A 14,986-nucleotide genomic window follows, 5' to 3' on the forward strand; every position below is an offset into this window, starting at 1 on the left:
ACCTGTGGTATTTAAATTGGCTCTCTTATTTTATACCAGTCTCTTAAGACTTAGTTACATAAGCCTTAAATTCTGCCAGGTGACATGGCCCTTTTTAGGAGTCATGTTTGATCAGTGTTGACCAGAGCACCTTTATAACGTCTGGGCTGCCCAGCAAACTGTCAGCAGGGTGGGAGAAGCCAGCACGATAACAAGGGGTGTCCAGGCTTCATTGAACTTTGGTTTTACTTCACCTGTGCATCTGACACATGTCACAGTTTCAGTCTCCACTCACCCCTTAATTATAGCTACACTGTGCCTGATGAAACGGGCAGAGGCTAAGGCTGGGATTAAGTCCCTCTGCTTTGGAGGGAGGGGTTGTAGGATGGAGAAGGTGAGATAGGTAATACTCTAAGAGCCAGGCAGTTGAGACCAGTTGTTAAAGGAAGAAAAGTTAACTTCTGGCCTGATAGTAAATCTGTTTAGAAAATTGAGGTGTGTTGTCACCAGTATGTTCTCTGCCATCATAATTTAGTAGTTTAGCATATTTAGTAATTCCACCTGAAGTTAAGGTGCATAAAGTAGAATTGCCATATATATATAAAATATATAAAATTACAAAGAAGACATAGTCTGTAACACATAGTTCCCTATTTAGAGTATATCATCATCATCAATATGGTTTTCTGTATTCACTTCTTGACCCAATATTTAAAAGAAACTTTAAAGCCAATTCAGTCATTTCTTACATGGTTTGTTTATATTTTTAAGTTTCGTGGAGTGCTCTCTGAGAAAATAAAAATGTCAAAACTCTTGACTTTATAAGATAATAAGAAATTATTTTGTTACTATTTTTTTCCTAAATAAAGGATTTCTTAATATATGTTTTAGGTTTAAAGACACACATGTGCTCTGAAATATTTCCTGATACTCAAGGAGCCTGTTTTGTTTTATTTTGTTTTGTTTTTGCTTTTTAGGGCCACACCTGCAGCATATGGAGGTTCCCAGGCTAGGGGTCTAATCGGAGCTATAGCTGCTGGCCTACACCACAGCCACAGCAATACCAGATACTTAAACCCACCGATCGAGGCCAGGGATCAAACCCACAACCTCATGGTTCCTAGTCGGATTCATTTCCACTGCGCCATGATGGGAACTCCTAAGGAGCCTGTTTTGAAATTTGGATGTTAGCCTAAGTATATTAGTTGGCTATTTTAAAATTTGAAATGAAAATGATAGTTTTAATTGCAGTAACCATGTGTAACTTAGTTTATTAGAAGACAAAAATCAGTTTAAGGCAGCTTAATCAAATTGGTTTTAGTTCTGAAGTGCAGTAGGTGTCTGGAAGTATCAGTTAATGTGTCAGTACCATCTAGGACTGTAATACTGGGGTTCCCAGGTTTTTACTGATGATATTTGATACATATTCAGTGATATATGTCTATAGTGATATACACATGATAGCTTCTGCCCTCTCAGAGTTCTGTCAGGTGGCCTTGTTTGTATCACTCTTACATATGTAAAATAATATAAATTGTTTGTTACTCTTAAAGTTAAGATTCTTTGTCTTTTTTAAAATTTTCCAGTTTTTCACATTTAATAGATCCATTCTGAATCTCAGAAATTGGGAATCCTCATCCAGTTTCCTTATTCTGGAAAGACTTAATGTGTAGGATAGATTTGAGAAATTCTTGATGATTCTATAAGTCATTGGGGGGATTGTGGTTAACATTAAAGTCACAATGGTTAAAATACTGACTAGTCCAACTCTGTGCTTACAGTTTTTCTCATCCTACTCTATAGTTTTTCTTTTTTCCTCAATGTGAGATTGTTGGCCGCTAATTTTTAAAATTTCAGGCATGTGGCTTTTCATGGATGGAATGTCTTGTTCTTAAGTGTTTAAGATTATATTTTATTAGGAAAACTAAAAGGGAGAAGGAGTAAGCTAGAAAAACAATACATTGATTTGTGTGTGTGGTCATTTCCCAAGTAGTAAACTCTTAAATTGGGTTACTTTTTTGTTTTAGCATCAAAGCTGGACGACTCCTGTCCTACATTCCCTATCAGCTATACAGCAAGCAGTCCACCTTACAGAAAGGTCTCAACTTTAATCCTGTGTGCAAACCTGAGGATTCCCTACCAGGGCCCAGCAGCATCGCCAAACAGCTCAACGACAGGGTGTAAGTTTGAGGGTGTTTAGATTAGGGGACACTACAGAGCTGGTTTTTAACAGTGGGAAGGGCCCCTGCTCTACTGGAGGTAGAAGTAAATATAAAACCTGACTCTTCATCTGTATGAATCATTTTAAAGTATGGGTATGGTTGTCTTAACCTGAAAGTTTATGGTGGGAGTTTCATAAATAAAATGTAAACAAGAAAGCTTTTCCAGTCACATTAGATTCATGTGTTCAACTAATGGATCTTAAAGTACTAGAAGTAAAACTTTCCATAGAGTGTCTTGAAAGTAATTATTTTTGACACGTAATTTTCTACAGAATGTTGCTTTGTTGAACACTGAACTAACTACTCCATCTTTACTTTTGTTATGTGTTGTTGCGTAGAAAAGACGATCAATGAAAATATTAGCATTTCCAGGTTAATTTTGAAAATTCTAAATCAGTAGCAATTCTAAATATGGAAGTATTTTATATCAATGAAACTTTAGTTGATAACTCTTAAGGTTATAGAGTTCAAGGTGAATCTAGACTTTATTCCATGTGTCTAATTTTTTTTAAATATATTGATTTAAGCTTTAATTGCAGTAATCCTGGATAAATTGGATTCACAGTTAATTGTTGTGTTGCCTTAACTTGTATATTAGGTGGCTCATTATCATAAGCCTTCTCCTTATTTTAAATTGCTTGCTTTGGGAGTTTTACGTATTTGTCCAAAAAACCAGGAGTCTAATTAACTTGGGAGGATCCAATATCACTACCATCTGTAGTTTTGTTGTCATTTGTTTTTTAACTTGTTTTCACTTATAAGCGTTTTTGTTTTTCATGTTACCTAAAACTTTAAATTTTTTTTAGCATGATCACTATATATAAGTAATACCAGAAAACCTTCTGAATATGCAAATTTTTTTTCATACTCCACTAATAAAAGAAAATATATATGTGTTTGAAATTCTTTGTGTCAGTTTTAGGAAGAAATTAGCTATTACTAGATTTTACTTATTGGTATATTTATGCTGTTGCCTAATAAATGTATATCCACCCGTGATTTCTTTCCAGTACAGCGACTTTGTAGAGATCCATTTGTCTAGACTGAAACACCTAGTGCAAAAAGAATGGGTGGGAGCAATGTGTTTTCTTGCTAGTGTGTCTGTACCTGTTGCATGTGTTGCTAGTATACATGTAAAGAATTTTAATAGATGACAACATAGAAAACTAGTCTTAAGACTTTTCTGAGTTCACTTTCATTGCTTTCTAGGAGCTTTAGTTTTTGATATGTTCAATGCATTTTATAAATTTCTTTGAAATTCCTTTATATGACTTTTTGCTCCCTTACTCTCTCTTTATCTCAAGGCCAGATTTCTCTGACGTGTATCATACTAGTTTTTCTTTCTTTTGTTTTTTGGTTTTGGGGTTTTTTTGTTTTTTTTGTTTTTTTTGGGTTTTTTTGTGGCTATGCCCACTGCATGTGGAGGTTCACGGGCCAGGGATTGAACCCTGCATTGTTGGAGGAAGGGGGATCCCTTCCAGGGCCTGAGCATGGGCTCTTATCTAACGCTTGGAAATGAACTGTCCAAGAAGACACACGTGCTGACAAAAAGCAAGAGACTTTATTGGGAAGGGGCGCCCGGGCGGAGAGCAGCAGTGTGAGGGAACCAGGAGAGCTGCTTAGCCACGAGGCTTTCAGTCTCAGGTTTTATGGCATTGGGGTTAGGTTCTGGGTTGTCTCTGGCCAGTTGTCTTGCTCGGCCCGTACTTGGTCTGACTCGGGGTCCTTCCTGGTGGTGTGCACCTCTCAGCCAAGATGGATTCCAGCACCAAGGATCCTGGGATGTTGGTGGGATCCTTCCTCCTATTGGACCTTCCCAGGCTCTCTGGTTAGTTTTCAAGGCAGCACTGTGTTCCTTATCCGGGTCTCTTGCTGCAAGACAGCTCGTGCCAGCTGTTATCATGCCTGGCCAGGTGGGCGGTTTCAGGCACTAGTTCCCTCACAGCCCCACAGCAGCGACCCTGTAACCATGCCAGATCTTTAACCCACTGGGCCACGAGAGAACTTCTCTTTCCTCTTTTAATCATTTCCAGTTGGTCTTTTTCTCTTTCACTGGTGTGATCATCTGTGAGGGTTGGATTTACTCGGTTGGCTGTCAGATTCCATGAGAAGGTTGGCCAGTGCCACAGCCACCCTAGAAATGGGTGGAAATGTTTGGCATCAGCTCCGGGGTGGTTTTTCTATGTAGTGAGACTCATTACTAATATACCCAGTCAGTATTAAGAGGAGAAATTTTAGACCAAGTTGGGTATGGCAGAGGTCACGTCACCTGTGCTGCTTTGCTGTATGCAAGCCTTCCTCTGGAGCCTGAGCTCTAATTGGACTAATGCTCTGGACTCTTCTAGGTGGACTGAATTACTGCTTTGTAATTCAGGTTTTTGTTTTGTTACTTAGATGATTCTTATGAATGCCAATGAATTTTGTCTTTATTACAGAACATTACCAAGCGGACATCTAGAGGAGCCAGGATGTGAATTTAGCATAACATTTGTCATAATTACTGCATTTATAAACCTGTCATCAGGACACTTAATCCAGATTGATCTGGACCTTCCACCCTGGTGTTATAGTGCTTTTCTTAGAAACCAGGTGCCAATTCCCTTGTCAATAGGGCAAACATCCTCATCTTCCTAGGTATAAATTTTATTGAATTAATCATACACACTGACCTGACTTTTTTTACTTTTTATCTACTCATATAGCAGTTAGCCCCATTTATGATTTAATGGCAGTCTTTCAGTCATTTTCTGAGGGAAAATAACCAGCCTCAGGATTGTAGCAGTATTAGATTTAAGGTGGTGAACAGTCCTTGCATAAAACTAAAATTAAAACTGGGATTAAGATTTCTTATCCATTTTATGGGAATTATTCATTTTGTATTATTTCAGTAAATATTTATTGACTACCTAGTAAGTGCCAGACACTGTGCTACAAACTGGATATTTAACACTCAAAGATTCCAATTTTTAGTGGGGAAAAATAAAAAGGATTTCTTGGAACTTTGTTCAGTCTCAAAAAGATACCAGTGTTTCTTCTTTGGGAGTGTTTGCAACTAAGAAAAAAACAAAACTAAACTAAAGGGCGGTTATTGAATTTTCCTAGTTGCTTTGCTCCTTCAGCTTAGTAAAAAATTATCTTTTGTTAGAAGAGCAATAATAAAAAAAATGTTTGGCTTAATAATTCAGATTTGGTGGGTGAATATTAAAGTATGTATCACTAAATAAGACAGTAGGTAAATGAAAAATTGTTTGTTTTGGCTGCACCCTTAGCACATGGAAGTTCCTGGGCCAGGGATGGAACCCAAGCCATAGCAGTGATGGTCCCAAATCCTTAACTGCTAGGCTACCAGGGAACTCCAAGACAGTGCTTAAATGAAAAATTATTTTATCTTGAAAACAAGACATTATTAATTTGAACAAATTTTTTTTTCCTGCTTTAGAAATCACATAATTAAGAAGATTGAGACAGAAAATGAAGTCAAAGTCAATGGAGTGAACACCTGGAATGAAGAAGATGCAGATAATGGTTTTGTGGAGCTAGAGCCGATCTTTCCAGGAAGGAAACAAAATGGAATTCCGCATCCCAGAGACAGCAGTGCCATTTGTAATGGACACAGTCATAGCTCTAATGGTGCCTTAAAGACACAGGACTGCTTGGTGCCCACGGGCAGCGGTGTTGCCAGCAGGCTGTCCCCAGACTCTGCCCAGGAGGAGGCAGCAGCCGAGCAGAGCAACACTGGCTTGCGGGACTGTGCCATGCAGCAGTCCCAGCAAAGTTCCAGAAGCACAGATGCTCTGCAGAATCCACACAGAACTAATTCTTTCTCCTTAGCACCTTTGCACAGCAACACTCGAGTCAATGGTGCACACCACTCCACTGTTCAGGGGCCTTCAAGCACAAGGAGCACTTCTTCAGTACCCATGCCGAGCAAGGCAGCACCCTCAGTGCCACCCAGACCCTCAGACTGCAACTTCATCTCGGACTTCTACTCTCATTCGAGACTGCATCACATATCCATGTGGAAGTGTGAACTGACTGAGTTTGTCAATACCCTGCAGAGACAAAGTAGTGGTATCTTTCCAGGAAGGGAAAAGTTAAAAAAAATGAAAACAGGCAGGTCTGCACTTGTTGTAACTGACACAGGTAGATACTTACTAAAATTGTTTTTTTAAATAATCATGCTTGATCATTTTGTTCTTAATCTGTCATTGGTGTTCTGATCCATACTAAGCTCTTGTGGTGTTCCTACTGTGGGGCAGTGGGTTAAGAATCTGACTTCAGTGGCTTGGTCACTGCAGAAGTGCAGGTTCTATCCTCAGCCCAGTATAGTGGGTTAAAGGATCTGGCGGTGTAGGTCATAGCTGTGGCTCAGATTTAGTCCCTGGACCAGGAACCGCCATATGCCACAGGTGCAGCCATTAAGAAAAATAATAATAAGCTCTCATAACGTGAAAGTCTTTCGGAATATCAGGTTGTGTAGGTAATAGTAAGTATAACTGGTTATGGAGAGTTATTAAAATATCTTTTACAGAATTAGATTTGAGTGTAGCTAACTGAAAATTTTTTGGTAATTTAAATAGTAATGAGATTGGGATCCTGAGCATTCATTCTTTATATAGACCTTATCAGTTGTTGAGGTTTTGAACTGTAAAATATATATTTGGTGCTTAAACTCTTGTAAGAATGAATTGGTTTGGTCAGAGTAACTGTTCATTTCTAAAAGCTTGCATCAGAATTTTTAAATAATTAACTTTGACATAAGAGGTATTGTAATTACAGTGGTAAACTCTTAGTGAGATTAAGTGTTTTCTCATATAAGTAGATTGGTTAATTGTATTTTGTTTTTTAATACTTGTAATCAAAACCAAAACCAACAGGAGTTCCCTTGGGCTTCAGCAGGTTAAGGATCTGGTATTACCGCTGCAGTTGCTTGAGTCACTGCTGTGTCACAGGTTCCATTCCTGGCCTGGAATCTTCCACATGGCTTCAAGTGCGGCCAAAAACAAAACCAATAAGCAAAACCAGCAATACCCAATTGTATTTCTGTGACTGTTATTATAAATTGGTATCTGGTGTGAGGTTTTAGTTGCTTTTTATGGATTACACGTTTTGTTTGATTCCACATCCCCATACTCCCCAAATGGGAAGGCTCTCAGAGAAACCTAGTATTACCCTTTAATTTATTGCTGTGGAAACTGAGGTGCAGAGAGAAGCTCATGGTTCCCCCAGAATGTGACAAAGCCTCTGCATGTGGATTTTTTTTCTCTTGTGTTTTGCTGTGTTTTACATGTTCCAGATGCTTTTTATTATTTATGAAATATTTCAGAATAATGTTACAGGTATTAAATTATCCTTATATCATGCCTTGGCCTTGTAGTCTAAAGGTTATTTAATTTTGAAAGCTTCAAAGAGCTGTTAAGATTCAGTTCCATGAATGGGAATAAAATGAGAACTTCTTATATTGTGAAATGAAAGCATTCATTAGGCATTTAGTATATGCATTCTGTATTACTTAAATCTTTAAAGCTGTTATTTTGGGTTGTTTATGCTTAAATAATACTTTCATACAGCAGAATTATTGTTGTTAAGATTTAGTTTATAAGTTATTTCTCTAGGTGATACAGAGGATAGGAAGGGAGTCCATGGCTTTGGAGTTAGGTAACAGCCTGAATCCAAACCCAGGCTCCGCCCCTCTGATGATGCAGGCCCATGGGCACATGGGTTTACCTCTCTGAGCCTCAGTTTCCGATCGGAAGAGGAAGATCATATGGACAAAGGCCTCGTGCCTTGCTGTTAGAACTAGGTAAACACCTTCACAATCACAATTTGGTAAATAGAGTTGTCTGAACATTTGGGAGAATAAATGTAAAGTTTTGGAAGCATGTTATGAAGATTAACCTCAGGACTGTTATTCTTAAATCGTCAGAGGAAAACTCCTTTGTGAGATCATCACCGTGATTGGCTGGTGGGCTCTGAAATCAGACTGCCTTGGATTGAATACCAGCTCAGCCTTTTACTGGCTGGCTGAGCTAAGTTATTAATCTGCAGAATGGGGAATATAAGATTACCTATCTCATAGTGTTGTTTTGAGAATTAAATAAATCAACCCATGTAAACTTTTTATAACAGTGCCTGACACCTACCAAGCACTTAATAGTAGTACATTTACTGTTTTTTAATGAAAGAATGTTGTTGACTGCATGGAAGAGTGATCATCTAAAGTTATTTAGCTCCGTGGAATTAAATATATAAAAACACCATTATACATTTTTATAAACTATTCAGCACACAAATAATTTTGAAATGAGCACTTAGACAAACTCTTAGTTGTTAGACTTTAGACTTCACAGTTGATTTTAAATTTTGTTTGGAAACTGAATTTGTATCTGTGAATTATTTTTAGAGCTAAAGAAATTGAAATTTGATTTCTCTTGAGGTGCTGGAAATAATTATAGAATCTATATTTTATTTTATTTTATTTTATTTTATTTTTAGGGCCACACCTGCAGCATATGGAAGTTCCCAGGCTAGGGGTTGAATCAGCTACAGCTGCTGGCCTACACCACAGCCACAGCAATGCCAGATCCAAGCCATGTCTGTGACTTACATCACAGCTCACGTCAACACAGGACCCTTAACCCACTGAGTGAGTCCAGGGCTGAATGGATACTACTAGTTAGGCTCATTGCCACAGAGCCACAGCGGGAACTCCAGAATCTATACTTTTTAAAAGCTTCATTCTGCTTGTAAGCATTTAAGAGTATAATTTATAAAATTAACTAGACCTGATTTTTTTTAAGTATTAAAAGTTAGTTTGGGGTTTGAACTTTCTCTTTTTCCTTCTAGGAAATATGTCAGTATTGAGTTCACCCAGACATCAGAGCTGTATAATGCATGTTGATATGGATTGCTTCTTTGTGTCAGTGGGTATACGAAATAGACCAGATCTCAAAGGTCTGTATTCTTATTTATGTATTAAGAAAAATTGATGTATTTTGTAACTGTGTATTCTAAGGGATCACAAACTATTCTTTAAGAAATACTTAATCTAATTTTCCATGACCAACTCGGTTTCTGCTTCCAAATTTTTTGGACTCCATTATCAAGAAAGATAGAGGAGAAATTAGAAGGTTTTTTTTCCTCCCTGTAGAGATCATGTCTTTAGGGAAGACTATCTTTAGCTGAAGTATCTGTCAACTAAGACTAATGTAGATGGGGGCATATGTTGGGCATTTTCTATATTTTTATCTATATTTACTGTTACTCTGTCAATAAATAGAAATTTTATGGTAGCATATGTCCTTGCAAGTTGGGGTCACTTATTTCTCTTGAATAACTTAACTGTCCTGATGCTAGGGAACATTCCAGGTTTTGGGTTGTAGAATAATTTCATATTACTGAATATTGCTAAAATGTATTGTCATCTGTGAAGTCTTTGTTTTGATGGGAATTTTAGGTAATTGTGATTATAATCAATACTTTTGAAAACATTTATTCTGGATTTTTCAGTTGTCCTCTCTGTGTCCAAAGGAGATATCTATTAGGGTTTTCTTTTGAGAGTCAGTTCTTTCCTTAAGGAAAGCAAAAAGGCTGCTGGGGTTAATACCAGGACTTTGTGTCAAGAGTAGTTACTGCTTCAGCTCTGATAAATGTGTTAAGAATGTTAAAAGAGCTGATGTTACCCCTGAGTGTCGTTCTGATGCATTTTTTTTTTTGTCCTCACAGCGAATGCATTCAGTGAAAAAATATATATATTAGCCATATATATATATATATAAATATATATATTATATAAGCCATGCTGTTGCTTTAAAAACTTAGAGTTACCTTAACACATTCACAATCAAGGGAAAGATCTGTGAAAGGTTTTATACTTAAATAAAAAGTTTGAGACTATGTATACTCCCCTTTGATTATATAGTAGGTCCGATAGTCCTCTGCCTATATGTTTAATTTGTTTTCCTTCTTGCTGTAAAAATAAAGATTAGATAATTGCTCTAATTTTCTGATACCAGAAATATAAAAAAACTAGATACAGTTTTTCTTTCTCTCCCACCCCGACCACTCTGAATCTACGATCTGAGTTGTCTTTTTTGTACTATAAGAAACTAAATAAAAACCATGGAAAGCTGTGATAGTGTTGCTGTTAAGTTGAATAAATGCATCAGAATTCTTGTAAATAGTTAATTTTTGGGGGTGCAGAGAAATTTAGATGACTTTCACATAGTGATCGATAATCTTGGAAAATATTAGCTCCTTTCTGTTTTAATACCTAAATCTAAAAAGAAAAAAAGTCATATTTTTAAAATCTTCTGAAAATGTTTCCTTTACATGTTGTCAGTGTTAACATTCCTTTAGTTAGATTTAAAACTAATCGTATTCTTTTCCTTACAGGAAAACCAGTTGCTGTTACAAGTAACAGAGGCACTGGAAGGGCCCCTTTGTGTCCTGGTGCCAACCCCCAGTTGGAGTGGCAGTATTACCAGAATAAACTCCTTAAAGGCAGAGCAGGTACAGATAATAAGCTGTCTTAGTGCTCCCTTTAAAGACTTCCACAGTTGGCTGTTGGTATTGTTACAGAAATAACGGCAGAGTTGAAATAATTAACTCTTTCATTCAAGGGTTGTAAAAGTTACCAGTGACTTCTTAAAGCAAAACACGAGTGTAATACAAATGACTGGTTTAGAGTTGTGCTTTGTTGAATTGATGGTGTTATTTTCCTGGGAAAGAGAATGAAGAATGTTTTAAAAGGTGTGATTAGTTTGCTTTGCATAAATTTGCATTGGGGGTGAAAATCACAAACATCATTTCATGGAGGCCTCTCAGGTACTAGTTGCTTGGTCATGGGTTACAGTAAGGACACTAAAGTTTGTGTTGCTGAAAATGTGAAGGACTCACTGGAGTAAGAACCTGTCGGACTTTAATTATTCCAGTAAGAAGATAAATACCAGCAGTCATTCCCATATCTTTGTTGAACCTGTTTCATATGAGAGACTTTTTTCTTCTCTCTCTGACTTTTAAATTTTGGCTACTAATAAACAAAAATCATAAATCGTACTAATTTATAATACTATTAAGCTTTTCACGTCCCCCCAAGTTAAATTCCTTGAGAAATTATTTGCTTAGAAATTATTTGGTATTGTTCAGTTTCTTCATAGGGGTCTGTAAAGCCAAAAAAAATTTTTTAATTAGTTTTTCAGAAAAATTCTAATCAGAAAATGGTCAAAATTAGATATGCAGTAGAATGGAAGGCATACAGTTAAATTTTGTCCCAATTATTTTAGGTCCCCAGCTTTCGATTATAAAATCTCGGGCTTATTTTAGAAATGATTTCAGTGAAATTAAGACAAAAGGAAAGCCAGTGGACATTTCTGAGGGCCTTTTTGGGATTACATTCTGTTTGTTTGTTTTAATCGTCTGTTTACATGCTATAAGTACAAAGGAGAATGATTACAGATACATCTTTATGCTTCTTGTTTACCTGTATTGTCCAGATTTCCTAAAGTGTTTTTTGGTCATTAAATCTTTTAAGAGAAATGCTGAGATTCTAGTATTTTGTGTGCCATGAGTAGATGTTGAGGCAGGCAGTACTGAGCTCGTTGAGATATAGTTGTTTCGTGGTTTTTGGCAGTATGGGTAGTTTGTTAAGTATTGGTAGTATGGTTTTGTGGTAGGTTGGTCTTTTTATATTTTCTGTGTGGTATTATTTTAAAGGTGAAATCTAAAACTTTAGAAAATAAGTAGTCTAAGGGAGTGCACAAGACTTGCATTTGGGGTGCTCAAATCAATGAATGTTAAAGAGGGAAAAATCCCATGTGCATACCATTGATAGCATTTCTTGGATACTCAGTGAGTTTCTCCAGGTTAGACTCTTGTGTTTGCATGCCAGTCCTTATTTCCCAGTCTGCGTCTAGGATTTGGGCCAATTGTAATGCCACACATTCCTTAGGGTAGCAGAGAGCTACATTGTAGCTCTTGTAGCAATGAGCTACATACATTGTAGCCAAGACCCAAATTGGCTTTGGGCCATTGTAATGCTACACATTCCTTAAGGTAGCAAAGAGCTGGTCCTCTTATGTCTTTCCTTCCATCACAGATGATCTGACACAGTTTATTAACAGAATTCATTGGTTACTTAATTGTCTTTATCAGTTTAGCCACTGGGTTTTCATAGCATTGTAATGACCTTTTTATAACTCACATCCCCTCTGCCTCCAAGTGTAAGTGGTAAACCAGACGTAATCGTTACAAGTACTGCAGTTTCACTTGCCATTGAGAACTGTCAAAAGCAGTTCTTCCTGTCACTAGAAAAAGTGAATATGATACTTTGTGTTTTATACTGTCTTTAACTTGATATCATTCACTTTTGTGTCCTAACAAGCCTTTTGACCTGTTAGGATCTTACCAAAATATTTGCTACATTAATAACATGAATCAGTTGTCTTTAATTATAAAGCTTGGTTGGAGCTAAGCTTGGATTTGGAACTTGTTTTTTCAGTGCTTTTGTTCCTCTTGTTGTTCTTCGATCTTTCTTTCCCTGAGTCCCATGACTAGAGATTTGGTCCCATGATACCAAATTTTAAAACACTGAAGATCAGTTTAGGAATTTGTATCTTTGGCTTCTATGCAGGAGCTTTTAAAAAATATTCAGATGTTTTGGCTTGTAGGTCTAGGCAGAGTATTAGAACAGCATCTTCAGGCCTTTGTGGAAACTTGGTTTCTCGCTTGTCATTTCCAGAGACTCTTTGTCTCATCAGACCAGCTTAACAGGGCCCTCTATCCCCAGCTTCTTCAAAGCTGCTTCTTGCACCGGCCTCAGCCGTGAGCTGTCTCCTTGAGGATCTCATATCTGGAGTCCATTTATACTCACGATTTCATGGTTGGGGCCTTACCGCCCCTCCTTAATCCCAGAATGCAGGTGTTTCCTATCCCTTCACCAACTTGAGTGTTTGTTCTAAAGAACAACAGTTTTACAGTTGTTTTAGTCAAGATTTATTCTCAGCGATTTCTTTTTCACAGACTTGGGTCCTGGCCTCTGATTCCTCCAACCGTCCCTCCACACTCTCCAGGTGCCCGTCTAGCTTGTCGCGTTTTGATGAGCAGTTCTCTACTTTGCCCTCCAGTGAGGACAGTGTGCCCCTGCATTTCCCTGCACCTCCCATGAAGCAGCTCACTCCGCGGGTGGAGGGACCGCGCCCCTGCTGCGCTGAGGAACAGGTCAGCCACCCTGCGAAAGGACGCAGACGCGAAGTGCCGCCCAGGCAGGCGTGGGGAGCAGGGACGCAGGCACTATCACCGCAAGCATGGCCTTTCTGCCACTTTTAGGACAAGTTCTTAGGTTATTTAACTAGAGTTTTGAATATAAGTCACCTAACTCCCCAGCTTTTAGGGCAGAACTCCTTCGAAAGGCAGCTGGTTGTGGCTCTTCAGGCCTCAACTCTTCTTTTTTTTGGTTTGGTAGCAGCCTCTGTTGAACTGGGATACTGACAGCTCCGAAATTCTTACAGATTTTCAGTTTAGAACAATGGGTGATATTTAGCCTTCCAGAATCGTCCAGAAACATGGGGTAGCCTGCTCTGCGTTCTGTCTTGAATTTGTCATAGGACAGCATATGTTAGTCACAATGTGTCAGAAATCATGGCTCATATTTTATCCTTTGCTGTTTTTATTTTTGATGCAGGTGGAATCTGACCCCATTAAGATACTGATCCTCCAGGAGTTTAGTTTGCCTTTGCGTTTTGGGTGTGTGGGTGCCAGAATCCAGAAATGCTTGTGTGGGTTGCACAGTTGGGTGAAATATGTGCATGATTGCTGAGGTCACACCAGGAAGGATTGTTTCAGCTTCTGAAGCCAGACCTCTGCAGTGTTTTCCTGGTGGTGCTTTACTTGACTGATTTTTTTCATGGAACATTATGTCTCTGAATAAATAGAAGATAAATACTGGGTTCGTTAGTTAGGTGTTGCCAACAGTGTACTCAGAATAGGTTGGTCTAGAATTAGCTGAAGTGTGAGCTTGGTCTTATTTTACTAACTAATGGTATTTTTTGTTCAGAACAGTGGTGAACTATGGCTGAGAATAGATGTTTTCAGAGCATATTCTTCTTGGAACTCAGTACTATCCCAAGAGACAACACTGAAGTTGTGTTTTTAGCCTATATCTCACTCACTGGTGAAGTGATGTGATGTGCACTCGCTAGGCTCTGGACTGTGTGTTCTCATGTTCTGGTGTGAAGCTGTAAATTTAGTGTGGATATTAAGGCTTATTTGTGAGCTATACTCTTTGGGCTGGAGTTGTAGTCTCTCAAGCAATTGCTTTTCTGATCACACTTGAGTGTTTTTAATTGAACATACAATGTTAAACCAAAAGTAGAATTTCCTGAAAGGGGAGAAAATACTGTGACGCCCTTTTGTCTGATGTGTGTTGACAAGAAAAATCTTAGATTTGGGATGAAACTTTTTATGGTATGTGACCTGTGAAATAATGTTTTAATCAAGTGGCATATAGGAATTTTATGTTTTTGGAAAATATTGTTAATCAGATGTAAGCTTTGCAGATGGTTTTCTTTAGGAAACGGCAAAGGATGTTCAGAGGAGTTGATTGTATTTTCCATTAACTGGTTTCCATCCCAGAGAGCTCTGTCATCCTTTGAGGCTGTAGGGATGGTTCATCTCCCTGATCGCTTTTCATCCTCATCCATCTCAGAGATTGTGTTAAAGGGATATTTTATATTTATGTTTTGGTATATATGTTTTAAATCTATTGTTAAAAACAGAACCCTCTCTAT

General features: G+C 37.9%; 1 protein-coding gene across 10 annotated transcripts in view; it reads left to right on the forward strand.

Moving 5' to 3' along the window:
- The window catches only part of REV1 (REV1 DNA directed polymerase), an 85,282-nt gene that overhangs the window by 46,514 nt on the left and 23,782 nt on the right, over nucleotides 1–14,986 (forward strand). For 7 of the 10 annotated variants that reach the window (XM_047781445.1, XM_047781444.1, XM_047781439.1 and 4 more), the window contains 4 exons: nucleotides 2,007–2,159; nucleotides 5,641–6,344; nucleotides 9,048–9,155; nucleotides 10,596–10,712. In XM_047781445.1, the coding sequence (XP_047637401.1) occupies nucleotides 2,007–2,159; nucleotides 5,641–6,344; nucleotides 9,048–9,155; nucleotides 10,596–10,712 (1,082 nt within the window). Of the gene's footprint in view, nucleotides 1–2,006; nucleotides 2,160–5,640; nucleotides 6,345–9,047; nucleotides 9,156–10,595; nucleotides 10,713–13,257; nucleotides 13,419–14,986 lie in introns of those variants that run through there. The other 3 variants (XM_047781446.1, XM_047781447.1, XM_047781443.1) reach the window with 2 other exon arrangements.

The sequence above is a fragment of the Phacochoerus africanus genome, chromosome 5, assembly GCF_016906955.1.
Source record: "Phacochoerus africanus isolate WHEZ1 chromosome 5, ROS_Pafr_v1, whole genome shotgun sequence".
Classification (NCBI taxonomy): domain Eukaryota; kingdom Metazoa; phylum Chordata; class Mammalia; order Artiodactyla; family Suidae; genus Phacochoerus; species Phacochoerus africanus.